The sequence below is a fragment of the Mauremys mutica genome, chromosome 13 (genome assembly GCF_020497125.1).
Source record: "Mauremys mutica isolate MM-2020 ecotype Southern chromosome 13, ASM2049712v1, whole genome shotgun sequence".
Taxonomy (NCBI): domain Eukaryota; kingdom Metazoa; phylum Chordata; order Testudines; family Geoemydidae; genus Mauremys; species Mauremys mutica.
In genome coordinates this window covers 51647290-51671539 of record NC_059084.1, presented here as the reverse complement: position 1 = coordinate 51671539, position 24250 = coordinate 51647290, and the positions used below count along the sequence as shown (strand labels likewise).

At 53.0% G+C, this 24250-nt stretch overlaps 2 gene segments (V, D, J or C); both read left to right on the top strand.

Annotated features, from left to right (window-relative positions):
- Positions 1-1429: 1429 nt before the first annotated feature.
- On the top strand, positions 1430-1872 carry LOC123347966 (the record flags this gene model as incomplete). The annotated part of the segment is given in 2 exon segments: positions 1430-1475; positions 1571-1872. Coding segments are annotated over 2 exon segments (348 nt in total), but the record flags the coding sequence as incomplete, so codon positions are not given.
- Positions 1873-17573: 15701 nt separating this feature from the next.
- Positions 17574-18568, top strand: LOC123347663. The segment is given in 3 exon segments: positions 17574-17669; positions 17847-18154; positions 18434-18568. Coding segments are annotated over 3 exon segments (489 nt in total).
- The last annotated feature ends 5682 nt before the right edge of the window (positions 18569-24250 follow it).

The window sequence follows — 24250 nt, the reverse complement described above, 5'->3', positions numbered from 1 at the left end:
GGTCCACCAAAGCTGCGGGGCCAGCAGACCCTCCACAGGCAAGCCACCGAAGGCACCCTGCCTGCCGCCCTCGCGGCGACCGGCAGAGAGCCCCACAAGGCTTGCCATCTCAAGCACGCACTTGGCTTGCTGGGGCCTGGAGCTGCCCCTGACCCCAAAGAAGAATTGGGTGGACTAAATGCACAGTGCCTGTCTCTATCTGAAGCCTAGCAAGGGACGTACCTGGATCCCACTAGAATTTAAAATGAAAAGTAAGGGAGGGGAGGCTCTGGACCTGGGCAGCTTTAGATACAGTACCAGGCACGTAGGAGGATTTCCACCTCTGAGCCATGGAAGCAGAAACTGACTTTTCCTTTCCAGATCTAGCTAATATTCAGAATGGGAATCTAGCACCTGCCTTCCAGATTTGAACACCTCACAATTCAGGAGTGCTCAAGCTCAGTTTGGGCAGCTGTTACTTCATTTCTCCCAAATCAAATATGCTGATCCACTGTAACTTGCTGTAGAAAAAGTAGGATAAAAATGAGCAAGAAATGCTTCCCAGTGGTTTTTAGGACTGGAATTGCTATTTTCAACAGCCATTGCCTTTTGCTTGATTGTTTGTTTGTTTAAAAGGAAGACAGTGATATTGCATTGGCAAATTCCCCATAGAAAGAAAGAGTGGAACAAAAGAATAATAAAGGAACCTCAACTTTTCCTCCTTTATGGAGGACAGTCATAATATGCATCCAGATATCCTCCAATCACACAAGCTGAAAATTGTTCCACTTTACTGCAGTTCTGTAACCATATGGGAACCAATCCTGTCTGTGTTCTGTGCACATCTAAAATTCCTGCTGAATGACCCAGCCCTGGGAGCGAGTTACCAGTGACCCAGGGCTGGGGCAGCAGGGGTGTGCGGGGGGGGGGGGGGGGCGAGCCTAAGCCTGGGATGGGGGCCGCCAAAAATTCTTTCTTGGGGAAGCAAAAAACCTAGAGCCAACCCTGCTTAGGAAAAGGGGAAGGTGCAAATGCGGCTACTCAAACCCTGAAGCTCTGGCACTGAGAAGCCGCAGCCCTGTGAGTTCAAGCAGTAAAGCAGATATTTACCCTTTCCCCAAATATACAAACCAGGGGTCACCAGATGAAATTAATAGGGGTCCGAAAGTCTAATGAGGATCCCAGCGCCCTGTGCCCAGCGCTGCACAGACACACAGGACGGGACAGTCTGACTCCCGCACCCGGAGCCCTAGGGCGAGTCACTCAGATCACTGGCAGCAGGAGTGTGTGTCTCTTATAAAGCGGGGACATGCAAATGAGCGAGACAGTTTCCTGTTTAAATCTGTGTCTCCCTCTGCCCAGGCTACACCTGGAGACACAATCCGCAGCCATTGGGTCTGTGCAGTGACCAGCCAGTCCCTGAGAACTTTCCCCTCCAGCACCCGGGAAAATGGGATTTTTGCTCCTTTTAGTTTTCTCTTTAGCAGCTTTGGAAGGTATTTTCCTCCTCAGAATAACGGACAGAGCTAGAACAATAGATGCTATTATCGCTGTTTATATATCAATATTTATAACCTGTCTTTATTCCAAGGGGTCCGGTCCCAGGTGCAGCTGGTGGAGTCCGGAGGGGATGTGAAAAAGCCCGGAGACTCTCTCCGCCTCTCCTGCAAAGCCTCCGGGTTCACCTTCAGCAGCTACGGGATGAGCTGGGTCCGACAGTCTCCTGGCAAAGGACTAGAATGGGTCGCTTATCTCAACAGCGCTGGGGGTAATATACAATACCTTGATTCAGTCAAAGGCCGATTCACCATCTCCAGGGGTGATCCCAAGAGTGAGCTGTATCTGCAAATGACCGGCCTGAAGCCCGAGGACACCGCCCGCTATTACTGTGCGAGACACTGTGACACGAAACCGGTTTGTGATCCTACAAAAACCCAGGCTGCGGAATCGCGCTTCTCCCGGCAGCCGCGCGGGGGCAGCACTGACACACACACCGCTCGGGGCTGGGACAGGAGACCCGGCACCCGGGTGAATGTAACACAAACCTCCCGGCAGTTTTAACCCTTCCGTTCCCGGGCAATGTGTCTCCCCTTCCTGCCCGGAGCCCCGCTGGGTGCAGAGATCCCTCGCTTCATCTGTGAACTCCAATCCGGAGTGAGTCCTGTTCTGAGTCGCTCTCCCCTCGCTGACCTGGCACGTTGGCTCCCCCGGGGCCCGTCTCGGTGTCAGACTCACAGGACAGCGTCTGTCAGTGTAAACGCGACAAGCGTATTGGGCTTCGCATCAGATCCAACGGATGGAGCGAATTGTTCCTGGGGCCAAATCCTCCGCTGGTGTAAAGTCACCGCAGCTGCTTCCGCTAGACTCGAGTTACTCCGGATTTACACGAACTGGGGATCTGGATGTAACCTGCCTTGATGAGTCACAACTGAGAACACGAAATACAGGACAAACTGCTGAGAAACAGGGCAAATCCACCCTAAGACTGGTAGTTATTACCCCATAAGAGATACCAACCCAGCGACAAAAGTATACTGCTGTTTCACCACACGGGCTAACAAAGCGAGAAAAGCAGTTTCCTTGGGTTTTCCAGTCCTTGTATCACCACAAGACCCACTAGACTTAAAGATGAGCGGCTCTTTAAAAACACTGTCATCAAATAAAATCCAGATAACGTCACAGCCCCCACTCAAAACTGATGCAGGAAGGGGTGTCCCAGAGCTTGCCGGATGCATCATTGGCTATTCCCATTCTTGGTTCTGTTACTACCCAGTAGTAGAAGCGTTAGTGTGTAACGGAAATGACTTATCAAAATCATGTTTGACTAAAACAGGATGTTTCTTTGTAAGGTTCGTTATGGAAGTAACAAGGTTTTTGGATTTCTCTAAAAAACAAGGGAAAACTTGGTTAGAACAATAGTGGGTTGGATCTGCTCTTGCAGCATAATTCCTGTATGTCTCAAGTGATCTTGCCATAAGCTAATTAAAATAGTTAATTTATTTATACAAGTTCTGGCAAATGTTTGGAACCCAATTAATATCAAGTCAATGTAGCTATTGTTATATCAAATAAATTGCAGATCTAGTTGTATAGATACACAACTAGTATCATACAAAAGGGAGGGAGACAGTGGAAGCATTTATCACGAGACTGAGCCTGACCCGTGTAGGAAGTTGGGAATCATGGGTAGATTATTGTATTCAGAAACGGGATCAAACTGGAGATGTGGGTATGGAGGATGGAATATTGGGGATGCCTTATCTTAATGTGTGGGGCTCATTGTGGATTTAGCCAACGGGTTCTTATGGGCAAATAGTGAAGAGGCAGCAGAAACTTCCACGCCTTCCATTAATGCTGTACGTCGGTGTGCGGCTGTAAAGGCCCCGGAAGGAGGGCAAGAAGAAGAAGGGGGCCCATGAGTGGAAAAGTTTCCCAGGGATGGGTTGAAAATAAATTAGAATGTGGAAAAATTGACACTGAAGTTTTAATCCGAAGACCTGTCCGCCCTCCAAAGCGCCAGTACAAGTATCCTTTAGAAGCAGAGGAAGGGATAAATTCTACCATTAAAAGCTAGTTAGAACAGGGTGTTATTGTGGACATGACGAGTACTAATAATGCCCCGATGTGGCCTGTACCAAAAGGGTCTGGGAAGACCTGGCGAATGATGGTGGATTTTAGAGCATTAAACGCAGTAACCCCCTGCCTCTGCCCCGGGAGTGGCCAAGTACCAAGAGGTAGTTGCTGCAGTAGCAGCAGGAGCACAGTGGTTCTCAGTAACAGACTTAGGGTACGTCCTCACTACGAAATTAGTTCAATTTAATAGAAGTTGATTTTTAGAAATCGATCTGATACAGTTGATTGTGTGTGTCCCCACTAAGCGCATTAATTCTGCGGTGTGCGTCCACAGTACTGAGGCTAGTGTCGACTTCCGAAGCATTGCACTGTGGGTAGTTATCCCACAGTCCCCGCAGTCTCTGTCCCCCATTTGAATTCTGGGTTGTGCTCCCAATGCCTGATGGGGCAAAAACATTGTTGGGGGTGGTTCTGGGTACATGTCATCAGTCCCCCCCCCCCTTTCTGTGAAAGCTACGGGAAAAAATCGTTTCTCACCTTTTTTCCTGGGTTACCCGTGCAGACGACATACCATGGTAAGCATGGAACCTGCTCAGCTCACTGTCACCATATGTCTCCTGGGTGCTGCTGGCAGACACGCTACTGCACTGCTACACAGCAGCAGCTCCTTGCCCTGGCAATTTAGCAAAGACGGTTATCAGTCCTATTGTACCATCTGCTGCTGTCATAGGGGCTCCTGGCCAGCCTTGGTGTGGTCGGTCGAGGGCACCTGGGCGGAAGTGGGTGCTCCTGGCCAGCCTCAGTGAGGTTGGTTGGGGGCACCTGGGCAGACATGGGTGCTCCAGGCTGGCCTCGGTGAGGTCGGGCAGGGGCGCTTGGACAAAAATGGGAATGACTTCAGGTCATTCTCTCTTTAAGTTTTGTCTCATGGAGATTCAGTCCTGCCTAGGCTGGAATATGATGCCAGCTGGAGGCTTCTGCCTCAGGCTGCTCTCCCAGCCGGCAGCACCGCACTGTCGCACCTACCCCAGCCTGCCCCTTGCTCCCATGGCTCATGAAGCCTGGACAGTAGTTAGGAGCAGTCCAACTATAGGCTGAGCAAGTGCAGAATGGTGGTTCACTCTACTTCCCTGTGAGCCAGGGGTCGGCAACCTTTCAGAAGTGCCGTGCCAAGTTTTCATTCATTCACTCTGATTTAAGGTTTTGCGTGCCAGTCATACAATTTAATGTTCTTAGAAGGTCTCTTTCTACAAGTCTATAATATATAACTAAACTATTGTTGTATGTAAAGTAACTAAGGTTTTTAAAATGTTTAAGAAGCTTCATTTAAAATTAAATAAAATGCAAAGCCCCCCCAGACCAGTGGCCAGGACCCAGGCACTGTGAATGCCACTGAAAATCAGCTCGCGTGCCGCCTTTGGCACCTGTGCCATAGGTTGCGTACCCCTGCTGTAAGCCAACCGCCCTCCCCTCCCCACTTTGATCTCCACTTGCAGAGTCAATAAAGTCAGTGTTGTTTCTTATTCCTGAATTCTTTATTACTTCATCACACAAATGGGGGGATAACTGCCATGGTAGCCCAGGAGGGGTGGGGGAGGATGGAAGCAATGGGTGGGGTTGTTTCAGGGGCACCCCCTAGAATGGCAGCAGCTCATCATTTCTGTGGGATGTCTGGGACTCTAACCCAGAGCGGCTGTTTGCCACTCTGGTTCTTTAGTAGGCTTGCCTGATATTCCAGGCAGGACTGAATCTCCATTAGACGAAACTTAAAGAGAGAATTAGCTGAAGTCATTCCCATTTTTGTCAAGGTACCCCCACTGACCTCACTGAGGCTGGCCAGGAGCACCCACGGGACGATGATGATGGCTATCATTCCTATTGTACCGTCTGCCATCAGCAAGGCAAGGGGTTGCTGCTGTGTAGCACTGCAGCACCGCATCTGCCAGCAGCAGCCAGTGGACATAGGTGAAAGTGAAAAAAGGTGAGAAACTATTTTTTCCTGTTGCTTTCCTGGGGGTTTGGAGGGGAGGGGAGTGGTAGTACCTGACAACAGATACCAAGAACCACCCATGACAATCAGAGATTGAGAGCTCAACCCAGAAATCAACTGTGGGATAGCAGCTACAGTCGTCAGTTGTCCTCCCTCTGTGAGAGCAACTGCAGACAATTGTTTCTTGCCTTTTTTCCGCACAGATGCCATAGTGCAGCAAACATGGAGCCTGTTCAGCTCACCGCAGCAATTTGGCCATTGTACGTACCTCACACATAATCCAGCAGTATGTGCAGTACCTGCAAAAGCGGGCGAGGAAGTGATGACAGCGTGATTACTATACTGATGAGGACAGGGACACAGACGTTCCTAGAAGCACGGCATGTGGTGACTGGGAAATCATGGTGGCATTGGGCCAGGTTCATGCCATGGAACACCGATTCTGGGCCCCGGAAACAAGCGCAGACTGGTGGGACCACATGGTGTTGCAGGTCTGGGGTGATTCCCAGTGGCTGCGAAGCTGTCGTATGGGTAGGGCACTTTCATGGAACTTTGTGACTTGCTGTCCCCTGCCCTGAAGTGCAAAGACACCAAGATGAGAGCAGCCCTCACAGTTGAGAAGCGAGTGGCCATAGCAGGGTGGAAGCTTGCAATGCCCGACAGCTACCGGTCAGTCGGGAATCAGTTTGGAGTGGGCAAATCTCCTGTGGAGGCTGCAGTGCTGCAAGTAGCCAACACAATCATTGACCAGCTGTTATAAAGGGTAGTGACTTTTGGAAATGTGCAGACGATTGTGGATGGCTTTAATGCACTGGGGTTTCCTATCTGCGGTGGGGCGATAGATGGAATGCATATCCCTATCTTGGCACCAGCACACTGGGGCAGCCAGTATATAAGCTGCAAGGGGTACTTTTCCATGGTGCTGCAAGCACTGGTGGATCACAAGGAACGTTTCACCGACATCAACGTGGGATGGCCGGGAAATGTGCATGACACTCGCATCTTCAGGAACTCTGGTCTGTTTGAACAGCTGCAGGAAGGGACTTACTTCCCAGAGCAGAAAATAACAGTTGGGGATGTTGAAATGCCCATAGTTATCCTCGGGGACCCAGCCTACCCCTTAATGCCATGGCCCATGAAGCCGTACACAGGCACCCTGGACAGTAATAGAGAGCAGTTCAACTATAGGCTGAGCAAGTGCAGAATGGTGGTAGAATGTGCTTTGGGATGTTTAAAAGCTCGCTGGTGCAGTTTACTGACTCGGTTAGACCTCAGCACAACCAATATTCCAGGTGTAATTGCTGCTTGTTGCGTGCTGCACAATATCTGTGAGAGTAAGGGGGGAGGTGTTTATGGTGGGGTGGGAGGTTGAGGCAACTCGCCTGGTGGCCAATTTTTCACAGCCAGACAACAGGGAGATTAGAAGAGGGCGAGCAGGGCATCAGAGAAGCTTTGAAAGCCAGTTTCATGACTGGCCAGGGTACGGTGTGACAGTTCTGTTTGTTTCTGTTGAAGTCACCCATGCCCTATATATCTGAAAGGAAATAAAGTCACAATTGTTTAAAAAACATTCTTTATTATTTGTTGCATGACACATTATTGAGAGAAATCCAAAGGTAGACCGGGGGAGGGGGCGTGGAGGAGGAGAGAAGGAAAATTCCAGGAACCAAATCAAAAGTTCGCATATCCCAGCTTTCTGCTGCTTGGGCGATCCTCTGGGGGTGAGTGTGTGAGTCCCCGAAGCCTCCCCCCATGTTCTTGGGCGTCTGGGTGAGGAGGCTCTGGAACTTGGGGAGGAGGGAGGGTGGTTATACAGGGGCTGCCGCGGCAGTCTGTGGTCTTGCTGCCTTTCCCGCATTAGATCCACCACACAGCGCAGCATGTCAGTTTCCTCCCCCATGAGCTTGACCATAGCGTCCTGCCTGCTCTCATCACGCACGTCCCTCCTCTCTTCGTGTTCCTGTAATGCTTTACGGGACTCCACAGTTGTTTGCCTCCATGCATTCAGCTGGGCCCTATCAGCGCGGGAGGACTGCATGAGCTCGGCAAACATGTCGTCCCGAGTTTCTTTTTTCCACCTTCTAATCTGGACCAGACTCTGGGATGGAGTAGATAGGGGCCGTGTTGAAACATTTGCACCTGTGGGAGGAGAAAAAGGGAGAGTAGTATTTTAAAAGATACACTTCAGAGAACAAAGGGGACACTCCTTCTCAGTGGAACAGGCAATTCATAGTACACAGCACATGTTCTTTCTGTACAAGTCACATTTTGCCTCTTGTATTGAAGTGCCTGCCACTTTGGTGTGAGTGAGCCATCACACGCAGCCGGGCAGCAGAATTCAGCTTGCAGGCAGCCATGGTGCGCCCTAGGGGCATAAGGGGTTCTGCTTCTTCCGCATTCATTTCAATGCTTTCAAACTGCCGGGCCCCCTTTCCCACAGCAAGCGACGCCTGGGGAGGGGGCTTGCCATATCAAAGCAGGGCCTGCGGGCTCTCAGGATGATCGCTTCACACAGCTCCCCCCACTCCCCCGCACCCACCGCGCGGCTCCGATGAGGCTCTGAGCAGGGATGAGCCCTTTAAACTAAACGTGAACAGCCCAGCGCTGCTGGGTTTCCCCTGCCCCCCATTGTGTGGCTCCGATCAGGCTCTCACTCACCAGAAGTACCTTCTCCAGGGTCATGGAACAGGAGCCTGCCTTGGGAGTCGGGGGATGCTATTGGATCCTGCATTAATAATAATTCCTGGCTTGGGGGGGGAAACAGATTCCCCACTTGCCACCTGTGCACTCTCCTCCTCCTCCTCCTCTTCATCCTCCATAAAGTAATCCTTCTTGCTCTGTGCAACCAGGGCCAAATCCAGGTTTTCTGCTGTGCCAAGCGGAAAAAAAAAAAAATAAAGCTGCGGCAGCACAATCGCACCACTCCATTCTTCGCTGGCAATTGGGCGGCAGGTCCTTTTCTCGGAGAGGGACTAAGGGACCCGCCACCGAATTGCCGCTGAAGAACCAGACATGCTGCCCCGATAGCGGCCGGAGTGCCACCCCTTGGTATTGGCTGCCCCAAGCACCTGCTTCTTTAGCTGGTGCCGGGAGCTGGTCCTGGCCTCCGGGGAGTTGGTGGAAGGTACAGGTGGCAGCGAACGCCGGCTGAAGGGTGGCCGCGCAGCCAGCTGGAGAAAAGTGATGCTTTGAAGGGGAAACTGCCACTTCTCTCTGGCCAACGGCTGCGTGGGTGCCCCCTGCTCCTCTTGAGTCCTCCAGCCTGCGTTTGTACCGCTCACCACTGCTTGGGGTGGGGTGGGGCAGGCGGCCGGAGGATGAGGCTGGCCACCAGAACCGGCACAGAGCCCGTGGGCCAGGGGGGCCGGCTGGGGGGATGGGCTGACTGCAGGAGGTGATGCAGAGCCCGCAGGTTGGGGGCCAGCCAGGGGAGACAGGGGTGAAAGTAAGCCGGTACGGGCCAGTACGGAGGGCCGGTAAAAAAAGATGCAGCAGCGTACCACAAATAAGTGGAGCATTCAGGCAGGGGCTGCAGGGGCTCCCCTCTAGCTTACAGCAGGGAGCAGGGGGACTGGCTGAGGGAGAAGCCTCCCCAGGCCGCCTGCTGCCTGCATAGGAACAGTTTGAATGTTGCTGTTCACTCAGGGGCCATTTCTGGCATCCTTGTTAATTTCACTCACAGTTGTTGGGGCGGGGGGCGGGGTGAGACCAAGGCAGGGGCAGAATACAATGGGCATTTGGCTGCACAGCTTAAATCCAGAGCTAATAAAAGCCAGTGGAAGGGGAAAAGTCACTGTCACATCGGTTTCTCTCCTGCCTCCTCCTCCAGCCCCAACAACTGTGAGTGAAATTAACGAGGATGCCAGAAATGGCCCCTAATCCCTTGGAGTGAACAGCTGACTTCAAACTGTTCCTATGAGGCTTCTCCCTCAGCCAGTGCCCCTGCTCCCTGCTGCACGATAGAGGGGAGTCGCTGCAGCCCTCTGCACATGCACCCTTACCTCTCCGGCAGCCCCCCCTGCCCAGATGGGGAGTGACAGGGGACGGCTCCTCTCACCCAGGGGCGGCTCTAGAAAATAGGCTGCCCCAAGCAGCGCGGTGTGCTGCGCCGCCCTTCCTCGGTCCCGCGGCGGGTCCCCTCTTCCCGCGGCTCCGGTTGAGCTCCTGCGGCAGGTCCACCGGAGCCCCGGGACGAGCGGACCTCCCGCGGGCACGGCTGCGGACGGTTCGCGGGTCCGGCGGCTCCGCTTGAGCTGCCGCAGTCATGCCTGCGGGAGGTCCAGCCGAGCCGCGGGACGAGCGCCCCCTCCGCAGTCATGCCTGCGGCAGGTCCGCTCGTCCGCGGCTCCGGTGGACCTCCCGCAGGCATGACTGCGGCAGGTCCACCGGCCCAGCCTGCCGCCCCCTAGATTTGGCCGCCCTAGGCAACAGCTTGGTTTGCTGGTGCCTAGAGCCGCCCCTGCTCTCACCCCTCTGCTGGCCCCTTCTCAGCCGCAAGGGCCAGTCCCAGCCAGTGTCTCCCACTGGGCCCCCGGTCTCAGCCCATCACACAACATTCAGCCCCGTCCCAGGGGCAGCTCTGAACCAAGGTCCTTCCCCACCTCCGGGGCTTGACTTCAGTTCCCCCCCTTGTGAGGGCACTGGGCCCCTGGGCTTCTCCCGCTGGGAGTCCATGTGCTACTAAAACCAGCCTCCCACATCCCCCGCCCCCCGGCTCTTGGGCTTCCAAACCCTTTTAAATTGCCCCGGCATGGGAGGCTCACCCCCAGCTCCACTCCTTCCGCCTGAACCCTCCCCTCTTGGCCGGAGCCTGGAGACACCCCACAGCCACAGGAGCCAGCCCCAGGCCCAGCCCCGCCCGGAGAAGCACCGGTCTGACATGCCCGCTGTTCTTCTAATGCAGGCTGTTCTACCTAACTAAGGGAGCCCCATAGGCTGGCTCCAGTAATTAGGTGCCTCCTGGACCCTGGAGAGGAGGTGGAGGAAGGTGAGGTGATGGGAGAAAAAGGAGATATGTGGGGGTCAGTGGGGTGAGGTGGGGGTGGAGGGTTTGGAGTGTCCCAGCCCCAGCCAGGGTCGGGGGAGCTGGCTGCACAAGATGGAGGGGCTAGGGAGAGCAGGCTGGGGGGTGAGGGGCTGGGGGAATTAGGCTTCATGGGGGGGGGCGGAGTGCCAAGATTTCTGGCGAGTTGCTGGCATCTGGGGGCATGTGGCTACCTGGGAGTGACCGTATGAGTAAAGCAGAGCACTCCAAGGTTTGAAGACATAGATCTGTGGTTGTATTTTCACCGGTGTCACTTTAAGAAGCTGCTTTATGCTATTTACTCTCTCTTAGATAATGATCCCGCAAACAGTTGTGCCTGTGGAGGGCTCCCAGGCAGAGGCGTTTGCAGGACTGGGGCTTTAGTGAATGAAAACTGGAGCAAAAGCACGTGGATAGGCAGAGCTCAGGGGTGGGCAAACTACCGCCCACGGGCTGGATCCGGCCCATCAGGGTTTGGATCTGGCTCGTGGGATTGCCACTCCCATGGTGCCGCGGGGCTAAGTGGGAGGAAGCAGCCTGCACCACGTTCCCGCGGCCCCTGGGGCAGAGGGGGAAGAGGGCTCTGTGTGCTGCCCTCACCTTCAGGCACCGCCCCCCGCAGCTCCCAATGGCTGGCAAAGGGAACAGTGGCCAATGGGAGCTTCGGGGGAGGTACTCGCAGGCGAGGGAAGCGTGTGGAGCCCTCTGCTCCCTCTGCCTCAGGGGCCAGAAGGATGTGGTGCCGGCCTGCCCCAGCCCCTCTGTGCTCCACTGTCACCCTGGAGCTGCTCCAGGTAAGCAGCGCCAGGCGGGAGCCTGAACCCCTCCTGCACCCCTATCCCCCTGCTCTGAGCCCCGACACACCCCACACCGTTCCTGCACCCCTAACCCCCTGCACTGAGCCCCCAACCCCCTGCCCTGAGCCTCCAACCTTCTGCCTCACCCCGCACCATTCCTGCATCCTTACCCCCTGCCCAGGGCCAGCGCAATCCATTACGCCACCTAGGCAGTCGCCTAGGGCACTAACATTTGGGGGCTGCGACCACGGAGGCAGGACCGTCTGCCGCCTCTGTCGGGGTGGCATTTCGAGGGGGGGACCTTCTGCTGCCTAGGGCAGCAAAAAAGCTGGCGGTTCTCCTGCCCCTGCCCCTGCCCTGAGCCCCCCATACACCTAACACCCCTCCTGCACTGTAACTCCTAGCCCTGAGCCCCTTCCTGCACACCACACCCCCTCCCACACCCCAACCCTCTGCCCCAGCCCTACATTCATGGCCCTGAATGCCATTTCCCCACCCAGATGTGGCCCTCTCGCCAAAAAGTTTGCCCACCCCTGCAATAGAGAGAATCTTATTTAGTGGCTGGCAATGCAGAAATAGAATCCGCCTCAGTTACTGTGAATAATGAGCTTTCTTCTCTTCAACCTGCTTTGTAAACATGAACCAGCTTCATGACTGGCCAGGCTATGGTGTGACAGTTGTGTGTGTTTCTCCTTGATGCAAAACCGCCCTCTTTGTCGAATTTACCTCCCTGTAAGCCAGTCCCCTTCCCCCCCTCCCCTCTTCCACCACAGCTGGCAAAGGAAATAAAGTCTCTATTGTTTTCAATCCCTGCATTCTTTCTTTATTTTTTTTAAAAGTGAGATCACTGACAAGGTAGCCCAGGTCGGGTGGGGGAGGAGGGAAGGACAAGGTCACAGTGCTTATTGTAGCCACACTACTAATCAAAGCTGTTTGCATGACAGCCTTCTGTTGCTCGGGCCATCCTCTGCAGTGGAGTGGCTGCGTGCCCAGAGCCTTCCTTCCTGCATTCTTGGGCGTCTGGGGGAGGAGGCTATGGAACTTGGGGAGGAGGACAGGCTGCTATAACATGGATAAGGCGGCGGTCTGAGCACTTGTTGCCTTTCTTGCAGCTCCACCAGATGCCTGAGCATGTCTGTTTGCTCCCACATTAGCCTCAGCATCTCCTCCTGCATGTTCTGATGACGCTCACTGAATGCTTTCCTGGCCTCTGCCACCGAATGCCTCCATGCATTCAGCTGTGCCCTATCAGCGCGGAAGGACTGCATGAGCTCCGAAAACATGTCATCGCGAGTGCGTTTTTTTCGCCTTCTAATCTGCAATAACCTCTGGGGGAGCGTAGACACATTTGCACCTGTGGGGGGATAAAAAGGGAGAGTAAAATTTAAGAAGATGCATTTCTGAGAACAAAAGGGAGACTCTTTCACAGTGAAACAAGCAATTCACAGCAGACAGCACATGTGCGTTAGGTACAAGGTCGCATTTTGCCTTTTATATTGAGTGCCTGCCAGTATGGTGACACATCACACACGGTTGGGCAGCAGATTTCGGTTTTCAGGCAGCCATGGTAAGCCAAAGGGTATGTGGGGTTGGCTTCTTCCGCCTTCATAACATGTGGAAATGGTTTCAAACTGCAGCACCCTCCTTTCCCATAGCAAGCAATGCTGGTTGGGTTGGCCATTTAAAAGGAGGGGCTGCGGTTCTGGGGTGTATGTGCAGCACAACCCTCTCCCCACCCCACCTCGTGGCTATTCTCTAGGATGATCCCTCCCCCTCTCCCCACTGTTTCCTCTAAGCTGTGTGTGTGCACACAGATCCTAAACCCCGCCCACATGAAAAAATACTGCACGCACAACAATGTGCACAGAAGAAATTTTTTGCACACAGGGCCTGTCAAAAATTAGAGGGAACATTGCCTCTCCCCCCACCGCAGGGCTATTCTCGGGGATGATCCCTTTTAGCCAAGCACAAACAGCCCAGCATGAACGGGGTCCTTTGACTGTTCCCTTAAAAAATTCCACTATTTCAACCAGGTGACCATGAATGATATCACTCTCCTGAGGCCGACTCAGAAAGATAAAGACCAAATGTTGCATGAATCTGACCAAAACCCAGGACCATTCGCTGCCATGCTTTGTGCCGCAGTGATTCCAGACTACTTGCTACTGGCTTGGCGTGGTAAAGTGTCCTACTGTGGAGGATGGAATAAGGCAGCCCTGCCCAGAAACCTTCTGCAAAGGCTTTTGGAGTCCCTCCAGGAGAGCTTCATGGAGATGTCCCTGGAGGATTCCCGCTCCATCCCCAGACACGTTAACAGACTTTTCCAGTAGCTGTACTGGCCACCAATGCATCCCAATTGTTCAGGGCAAATCAAACATTAAACACAATTGCTCTTAACCACTGTACTGTAGTTACAAATGTGCACTCACCAGAGGGGCCTTCTCCACCTTCAGGGTTGGGGATCCCGCCTTGAGAGGGTATTGACTCCAGGGTGGTGAAAACGTCCTGGCTGCCAGGGAGACCGGATTCACCGCTTGCCTGCTGCATATTCTCCTCCTCCTCCTCCTCCTCTTCCTCATCCACAAAATCCCCCTCCCTGTTGTGTGAGACTCTCCCCTTGCAGGTCTCCACGGACAGTGGTGGGGTAGTGGTAGGGTCCCCCCCTAGAATGCCATGCAGCTGGTCATAGAAGCGGCATGTACGGGGCTCTGACCCAGAGCGACCGTTTGCCTCCTTTGTCTTGTGGTAGGCTTGCCTGAGCTCCTTGACTTTCATGCGGCACTGCTGGGTGTCCCTGGCGTAGCCTCTCTCCACCATGCCTTGGGCGAGTTTGGCATATATATGTGCATTTCTTCTTTTGGATCGGAGTTCTGCCTGCACAGATCCTTCTCCCCACAGAGCAATCAGATCCAGTGTCTCCTGTTCGCTCCATGCTGGAGCTCGTTTGCGATTCTGGGACTGCATGGTCACCCCTGCTGCTGAGCTCCCCACGCTGACCAAACAGGAAATGAAATTCAAAAGTTTCCGGGGGGTTCCTGTGTACCTGGCTAGTGCGTCGGAGTTGAGAGCGCTGTCCAGAGCGGTCACAATGGAGCACTCTGGGATAGCTCCCGGAGGCCAATACTGTCGAATTGCGTCCACACTACCCCAAATTCGACCCAACAAGGTCGATTTTAGTGCTATTCCCGCGCCACTTTTAAGAGCCCTTGAGGTCTGCAGAACGGGGTTGGGTGTGTAGCCGCATTGCTTATAACATGGGCCTAAGGCGGCTAAATTCCAGCTAATCTCAGGGCTCATCAATCAGTCACGACTCCCTGGAGCACTGAGCTCCGGTCTGCACACAGATTTTGAGGAAGAAACACAAGGGACATTTATAACGACTGGCGGTGGAATATCCCCCCCCCCCAGGCTTTGCACACCAAAATGTTGCCACCATTCGCACGGACCCGCGGAAGGCTGAATGGTGCTTCTGCAGCGCGTTTCCATCCCCGCGGTGTCCCCATGGGTCTGTCCCCCTCGATCCACAGGCAGCCTGTCCCGCTCCGTCTGCAAGAGACAAAGCTGGGAGCCGGAGCCCCCTTCCAGACCCAGCTACTCAGACTGAGACCCAACACCCACTATCGGCGGGGTCCCCCCAGTCCTGCCACACCAGACCCCCCAGTCCCGTTGCTGTGGGGTCGGGAGCCCAGACCAGCCTCCTGCTTGTCGGACTCTCCGGTGTGTGCGGGTGGGTCTGGTCTCCTGTCAGCTGAGGTGGGATGTCTGTTGTCACCGCTTCCCTCTCCGTTCCCACGGGGGCGGGGGCAGGTTGTTCTGACCCAGTCGGTCCCGAAGCGAAGCAGCCCAGAGAATCCAGCCGCTGAAACGCGCCGGGAGCGGGGTTAATCCCAAGGACCCGCTCCTCTCACACCCTCCGGGGGATTCATACCAGGGCCAGCTCCAGCGGATCCCTGCACACCCCGGGCGGAGAGCGGAGCGCACCGCGCTGTGTCGCTGGGGGAGGAGACGGAGACACACCCCGTGGGGGATCCAGGCTGCAGAGACCCGCTGCGGACTCGCCCTTCTCCCATTCTCCGCGTGGGGGCAGCGGGGACACACCCCGCGCGGCTGCGGGGACCGGACTGAGAACGCGCCCCAGGGTGGACCCGCATCTGACTGCAGCTTTTCACTGCCCCGTTCCCTGGACACGCCCCCACTGATGCACAAAGCACCGGAGCCGAGCAGAGCCCTGCCGGCCTCTGGCCAACCGCTCCTCGCGCTCCTCGCCTTGCAATTCCCGAGAACTACGGGGAGTGAAGCGAACCGCGACTGTCCCGGGTGGTGAAAGCTCCTGGGCAATATTTCCCACCGGACAGAGCCCGGGGCAGTGGAGCCGCCGCTTCTGGGAAAGGGGCTGAGCCGGGGCGACTCTACCTTTTTGGCCGCCCCAGGCAGTCATGCGCGGGAGGCGCCCCGAAGCCGCGGGAGCAGCGGACCTCCCGCGGGCATGACTGCGGGAGGTCCACTGGAGCCGCGGGACGAGCGACCCCTCCGCAGTCTTGCCTGCCGCTCCCCCCACCGGGAAAGGCCGCCCCACGCGCGGCCGGGGATCAGTCCCAGCTATTTCCCAGCGCCCCGGGGCTTTATTGTGTCTCCGGGCGTGTCTGAGCCCAATGGAAACCTGTGACCCGACCCCTCCCCTGGCACTGACCCCACTGACCCGCCGTACCACAGCCCCACTTCGCCGGTTGGGGGCGGGGGACTCCAGGGCTGAATCCTCCCCCCCGCACACACTGACAGCAATCGCGCACAAATTCTGAGCCCACACAAAAGCCTCCCAGATATTCAGATTCATAAACCTCAAGGGAGCAGCACAAGAAACTAGTCTGAGCTCCTGCGTAACACAGACCATGGAACCTCCACCTGGTTCATTCTGGTTCTATCACCCTCATTAATAAACCCTCATTAATTCACCACGCTGGGATTCCACCCAGTATCACCACGGCCAGTGACACATTCCGGCAGGAGACACCGATCTCTCACTAGACCCCGCCACGGGTGTGTGTTTGTTTGATTTCCAGTTCAATGTTTTTTTCTACCAAATGTGGCTCTGGCACAAGGACCATTTTCCTAGGAGAAAAAAATAAGCCTCGTTTAAAAAAATAAATAAACAGACCGCTCAAAATATTCATGTTTGGATTTAATATGACTAATAACACAAAGAGGGAAAACACAGAGGAGGGGCGTGGGCTGCGGAGCCCGCTTCTCCCATGTACCACGCGGGGGCAGCACTGAGGAATGCGGCACAGCACGGCCTTGGGGATAAGACTGACAGGGGCGGTGGGTTACCTACCTACCCTGCTCCGTTACACACACAAACGGCGTTTCCACTTTGACCCCGTCAATCCCCCTGAAATCTGTGAGAAAAATGGCGGGTAACAGTTTTGAAAAGAAAAGCAGCCACAAAACTACACCCTGAGGTTCCCTCAGATCCAACCCCTGTGTCATCCAATCAATCGGAGATGAAGCCCAGATTAAAGTCCGTCTGTTCCGTGGGAACCGTGTTATTATTATAGGTATGTCCTGCCTCTGGGAGCTTGGGCAAGTCCCAACCAGCCAGAGTGAAAAATGAACTAGGTTCCCAAAGAAGGACATTGGCCCCGAATGACGCTATGAAGGCTCCTAAAGTTTCCCCTAAATTCCATTGAAATCAAGAGGCGTTAGAGGCCTGGTCACTTCTGTAGACCCCACAAGGCGCCTTCCTGCATGTGAGGGCACCCAAAGACCTTTCAAAATCTCCCGCACTGAGCCTGGGTCCCCGCTGTAACACGATTGCACTTCTCTGCATCGCTGGAGTGTGGGGAGGTTAAATACACTGAATCTGCGAGGCGCGGAGATGCTGTGGTGAGGGGCGCGCCCAGAGGTACCTAAGACAGACGCTGGAAAATACGACTCTGGGTATTTCGAGCATTACCGTTAGCAGAGTGTCACATCCAATTAACACAGTCAAAGGACAGATTCCCACTGAGTTCGCTGAGCTTTGCGTCAGGCTCAGAGCAGGAAGAAAAGACCTGCCCATTTTCTCTGAACCCCAGAAAAGAAAACGAGGCGGCTCGGGAAGGAGTTTGTCTCTTACAAGGACAGGGATATGCAAATAGGTGACTGTCTCCTGTTTAAATCTCTCTCTGTCCCAGCAGCCCCCGGACAGACAATCCGCAGCCCCTGGGTCTGGGCAGTTACCAGCCACTCCACTGAGGACTTTCCCCTGCAGCACCCGGGAAAATGAGACTTTGGCTCCATTTACTTTTCCTTGCGGCGGCTCTGGAAGGTATTTTCTCCCCATAGATGCACTGGGGAGGGGGGCGAACGTTCCTGGTTTTCTGCACTGATCTAAAAACGTATTTTGTAACCTGCTTTTATTGATATTCGTCTCCTGTTAACTGAGGGGGAATCGGGTTTCATGTGACCGGTTCCCTCATTGGTCGCTTTTCTCCCTTTCGCACAGGGGCCCGGTCACAGGTGGCTCTGACCCAGTCCGGTCCAGAACTGAAGAAGCCCGGAGAATCCACTCGGCTGAAATGCGCCGTGAGCGGGTTCGCTGTCTCCGGCGATTATATGGACTGGGTCAGACAGGAGCCGGGAAAGGGGCTGGAGTGGCTGGTCCACTACTGGAAACCAGGGCAGAGCGAGTATTATTCTCCCACCATCCAGGGGCGATTCACAGCCTCCAAGGACAGCGCCAACTTCTACCTGCAAATGACCGGCCCGAAGCCGGACGACACCGCCGTGTATCACTGTGCTGCGAGAGACACGGTGAGGGGGAGTCAGTCTGAGCTCAGCCAAAAACCTGCCCTGCAGAGACCGGGGAAGGGATTTCCTGGGGGCGGCGCTTTCGCTCCACATCAATGAGAAGAGAGAGACGCACCAAGTATCCCCCCTTGGCGGGATCTCACACAACTGCCAGGGGAGAGAGAGGCTCTGCTGGCTCCATCTGCCCGGGGAGCGCAGGGAGCCGAGGCTCAGTGGCTACTTTAGCGAAGAAGGAGCAGGTGCATCCGCCCTCACTGCGCGATGCCCCCACTGACTCGCCAGGGCTTTCTGCGCAGCCAGTCTCCAGTGCGAGGCTCCCTCCGTCTCCCAGTGAAGGGAGAAGCTGAGCCCCGAGGGAAGGTCCGTGGCAGTGCAGAGCCCCGAATGAAGATGATTGACTGGAAGGGGGGTCACTAATCTAGAGGTGACCTCAGCCCGTGGATAATTCTCTGGGGGTGAATTCACGCTGTGTGGAGAGCCTTACACAAGGGCCCCTGCCTGTACTGTGTCCCGCCAGCCAGAGGAATCTCTGCACCCCGCGCAGCAGTTTAGAAGGGCACAATCCTGATTCCCCTGCCGCAGCCTTCCCCCTTCTGTCCACACTTAGGCCTGTGCCGGGTGGGGGGATATGGGCCTGTTTTCACGCACACTCCTGCGGCGCCTCGTACACCTTTGATTGGGGCAGTTTGGGGTCCCCATGCGAGTGCTGACATCAGCCAATGTGCAGAGCGGGGGGAGAATTCCATGTGCGCCGGGTGAGCAGAGACACAGCAAGAATCACGCGATTGATGAGTGTTCCCAGGGCACAAACAACCGACATCTTCAACCGGAGCCATCGGGACCAACCCCAGAGAGACAGAAAAGCGGCGCCATTGCGCCAACAGGTCCCGAGCCGAGGAGAAGGGGCTCGAACGGACACCAGTGTTATTCCCCGCGTCTCTGCTTCCCAGCGAAAGGGGGAGTTTGGGAAGAAATACAAACACGTGTCCAAAGGCCATTCCTGTCCCCTGGGCACAGAGTGCCTAACTGCCCCGGCTGCGCTCACACGGCACAGGAAATAGCTTATTTCAACAGCATAACAGCAAATGGATTTTCCTTTGTTCTCTCGCCTTACACATGGACCGGCTGTGTCCAATGGCCAGCGAGCCCCGTGCTGGGGACCCACATTGCTGCACCTCTCTGGGGGTGCTGACCGCCCAACTTCTCAACATCAAACTCAGGGACACTCAATAACGAGCCCCCTTTAAACAGCTCATCCTGTGCGCACGGTAGGAAAACCGGTGTTGCAAGACAGGCCCCAGCACTGTTTGCTGAGGTGATACATGAATGTATCAGGGCTTGATCCAGTATCAGGCACCGTGTTGAAGACACAGTCACACAGTCCTTGCTGGACGCTCTAGTCCGTCACTCTCCCCCGGGAGCTCGGGGCTGGGATCTGGACCCCACTCGCGGTTGAATTCCCCAGTCCCTTAAGAAAAGGGGAAGGTGCATGTGGGATTGTTGTGCATGAGAGTGTGGGAAACTGATATGCAAGTTTCTAGGATGAGGCAATTTTTATCTGCTGGTAGGCAGTAATAGGATAATAAATTAAAAAGCTGTCTAGGATGATGTTACCCAATGAAGTTACAGCTGCTGCCTGTGTGTATTTTATTAACCAATTAGCAATTGCTTGATTGCTTGCTTTAAGTGTATAAAGATGTATGCTGGAGAGAAATAAATTGACTCCGCTTCAAATCAAATTGATTGTTGAGCTTTGTCCACGCACGCCTGCGCTGCAACAAATGGTGACCCCGACGTGATTCGTATCGAATGAAAGTGTCGGTGGCCTGACCCAGGCGGAGAAGCCCAGAGGCGAACGGCCAGGAGCCTGAGCCCAGAGGCGGGGAGTGCTTATCCGACGTGACTCGTATCGAGTGATGATAGTGTCGGGAGCCTGAGCCCAGAGGAGAACGGCCAGGAGCCTGAGCCCAGAGGCGGGCGGCTGGGAGCCGCGGCGGGAAGTGCTTGGGAAGCCCCCGGACCCCGACGTGATTCGTATCGAATGATGATAGTGTCGGGAGCCTGAGCCCAGAGGCGAGTGGCTGGGAGCCTGAGCCCAGAGGCGGGGAGGAGCTGCGGCGGGGAGTGCCGGAGAAGCCCGCGAGCGTCCGAAAAGAGAGACGCACCTGAGCCCTGAGGAGAGCGGCTATAAGCCGCGGAGGAAAGGGGCGGCTATAAGTCGCGGAGATAAGCGGCGGCTACAAGCCGCGGAGGAGAAGGGCGGCTATAAGCCGCGGTGGATAAGGGCAGAGCAGCTAACGTGAGTACCGCTGTATCAGCTGAAGAAAAGATAACACAGAAGCCTTTGTTGTACATTATGAACCGACAGGGGAAAAGAATCTCCCCTGCTGCACTATCTTACTTATTAAGAAGAGAGGGGGAGTTGTGGAGGCTTCTCCCGACCGGCCTTCGGGCACAGGACGAGGAGGTGCTCCGCTGGAAGCGAGCCCTGGACGGGAAGACGTTGGAGTGCACGGCGCAGGTAGAGGCTCGTGCCGTGGCCCCGGAGGTCGTTCGGACCTACAAGCAAGTAAGTTGTTTTGGCAGGAGCCCGGAGAAGGCTGGCTGGTTTGAGCCTGGGACAGTGCCGGGAAAACCATTATGCTTCTCCGGTATGAGCAGCAATAGCTGGGTGTCCTGACACAGGATTCACAGATTAAAAGAAGCCAAGCAGGGAAGGAAAAGGAACAGCATGAGTTAACTAAGCAAGCTAAAGATAAGACTTGGCGAACAGCCCAGACTAAAGAGAGCGTGACTGGGCCCAAAAAAGTTAATGAGAGCTGCAAAACTCGGCCTGGCATTACCGGAATGTGTTAGATTTCTTTTCTTATGGGTAAAGAAACGCTACAAAAAAGACTGACTGCTTGGACCCATGATTTTTACTGCAGAAAGACCCCTCCACATCAGAAGAATTTTTCTACTGATGATTGGCCTATGTAATTTTTTAGTCCTATTGTGTTTTTGGACAGCATGAAAAAGGGACAAGGTGTCCCTTGGCAGCCCCCATTGTGTTATTGGAATTTTTTTTGTTGTTTTTTGAAAGAAGCAAAATTACTACGGGATGATGTCCTGGTAAATTTCCCCCGTAGAAGCTGAACCATGCCGGTGGTGGAAAACAAGAAAAAACACTTATGTTGTTGATATTGCCAAAGTCCAGAAATTCCTGATTAAAAAGACATTGAGAACTGACCCTGGTGAAGAAACAAAGAATTACACACTGGCAGGACGAAATTTGTGGGACTTATGTTTGGAATTGTGATATTATTTGGATTTTGGGATTTATTTTAAAGGCTGTGCCCTGTGTTTTGGATAAAATTTTTAGCATATATTGCCCTCCCTAATTGGATTGTAATGATATTACCCCCCCCCCCATTATTAATCCCAGTTTTTTAGAGTTTAATTGTTTGTTGTTTTTAAAGTTTTGAGAAAACTCAGCCAAAAGGTTTGTTGAGTATTCTCAAGGGGGGAGTTGTGGGTTGTTTTGGCATAAATTTAGGTAATTTGGGAGAATGGCTTTGAATTTATGTGATCCAAAGCACCTTTATGTAAAGTGCTTTTGTTAGCCTTTTTAGATTTTTGTAAATTTTGTATTATGTACTGATTATTGGCAGTTGTATGATTGTTTGATATTTGATGTAGCCCCCACGGTGGGAAAGTACAGATAGTTGTTCACAGAAGATACCAGACAGGTAGGGGCTAGTACGGTTTAGCAAGAGGAAATATGGATCGGGCCCAGGCAGGCACGCAATAGATAGAGAACTTGAAGAGGAAAAAAGGATCGGGCCCAGGCGGCGGGCAACAGACAACAAGCTTGGAATACTGGTTGATAACCTTGAGGGTGTAGTTGATAGAAAAGGTAATTAACTACTAGCGAGTAATGTTAGGCAGAGTACAAAGTTAACTCTGTGGTTGCTGGAGGGAATAGCAGTTGAATTTTGTAAAGATGCTAAAGAGAAAAGTTTTTGGTGTTTTTGAAATGTTTGTAAATAAATTTAGGCAAAGAAATTAGTTTGCAATTGTTTGGCCATGAATATTTTGTTGCATTAGTTGAAGATTGTATATTGTGCTATGTAATTGTAATTGTATTAGGCTAAGGGCATATAAGTGGTGATGTTTTTTTTTTAGTGTTAAAAAGTAGAAGTTAATAGTAAGAACCCTTAAGCTGTGAATGGCTTTGAATTTAGAAGTAAATCAGGATGCAATTGTATTATTGTAAATGATTTAATGGATGATGTAATTTTTTTTTTGCTTGATAGTAATAAGGGTATTTGTATATTGTATGTAATGATTGCTTGCCCAGTAGGGGTAGTTTTGTTTTTGTTTTTTAGATATTAAAGAAAATTGGTGTTAGCTGCATAGTATTTAATAAGGACCATGCATTTATTATGGAGTTTAAATTTATGTTTTATGTTTTATGTTTGTTTCTGGCCAGAATTGTTGTTGTGTTGTTAAGATTTTTATGTGGTTTATGTTGTGTTTTTTTTTAGGACCCCCCCCTCCCTCAGTGTCAGTTTGATCACCTGACATATGAGGGATGAATTGGTAACAGAAATTTGTCACAATTTGGTGTGCAATAGAGTATGGGGGAATCCTGCAGAATTTATTGTTTTTTTGTCGTTGTTGTATTTTGATGTTTTATGTTTTGTTTTGTTTGATGTTGTTGGTGTTGTATGTTATGAATTGCATGGTTATAGGTGAGCTTTGTAGCATAAGGTATATTAATTTTTTTGTTTTGTTTGTATGCCTTTTGTTATAAGTTTGGTGTAGTTTATTGGATGTTTTTAATTTGTTTTCTGTTTAAGAATAGGGGGGAGATGTCCGGTTGCATCTTCCCTATGCTGCCTTGGTGGAAAATTACAGCAGCGTGGTTACAAGAACAGAGGGATGAGATAAAGTTGTTATGCCAGAGCGAGGCAAATGCCAGGTGGCCTAGTTGAGATTGTTTTCAAGGTCCCAGATGGATTCCGGCGAAGTGGGTCCGGCCTTGGCTGATTTTGGCGCAGAGTGCCATAAATACTACGGCCTTTTGCTGCCCCATGTTGCTGCAGTGGAAGCCCTAATTGGAAACCTGCTTTGTGGGTGTTTGCACATTGGCAGAACCCTCCTGGCCCCTTGGGCCACTTGTGTTACCTGGAGGAGGGATGTATAGGTAAAAGTAGGGCACTGCGGAAGATATTGTTACGGTTTAGTTAGGCAGGTGGTGTTTAGATTTGCTTTTAGTTTTGCTGTGTAATAGATTGTAGTAATGTGATGCTATCAGCTGGGAATGTTTTGCTGTGCCTTCCCTTTTTTATTATGAGAAAAGGGGGGAAGTGTGGGATTGTTGTGCATGAGAGTGTGGGAAACTGATATGCAAGTTACTAGGATGAGGCTAGTTTTTATCTGCTGGTAGGCAGTAATAGGATAATAAATTAAAAAGCTGTCTAGGATGATGTTACCCAATGAAGTTACAGCTGCTGCCTGTGTGTATTTTATTAACCAATTAGCAATTGCTTGATTGCTTGCTTTAAGTGTATAAAGATGTATGCTGGAGAGAAATAAATTGACTCTGCTTCAAATCAAATTGATTGTTGAGCTTTGTCCACGCACGCCTGCACTGCAACAGGTGCAAATGCGGTTACTCCCCTCCCCTGCTGAAAACCCCTCAATCCCCAGACCCTGAAGCTCTGGCACTGAGAAGCCGCAGCCGCGTGGGTTCAAGCAGTGAAGCAGTTATTTACCCTTTCCCCACATACACACACCAGGAGTCACCAGATGAAATTAATAGGGGTCCGAAAGTCTAATGAGGATCCCAGCGCCCTGTGCCCGGCGCTGCACAGACCCACAGGCCGGGACAGTCTGACTCCTGCACCCGGAGCCCTAGGGCGAGTCAGTCAGATCACTGGCAGCAGGAGTGTGTGTCTCTTATAAAGCGGGGACATGCAAATGAGGGAAACAGTTTCCTGTTTAAATCTGTGTCTCTCTCTGCCCAGGCTGCACCCGGAGACACAATCCTCAGCCCCTGGGTCTGTGCAGTGACCAGCCAGTCCCTGAGAACTTTCCCCTCCAGCACCAGGGAAA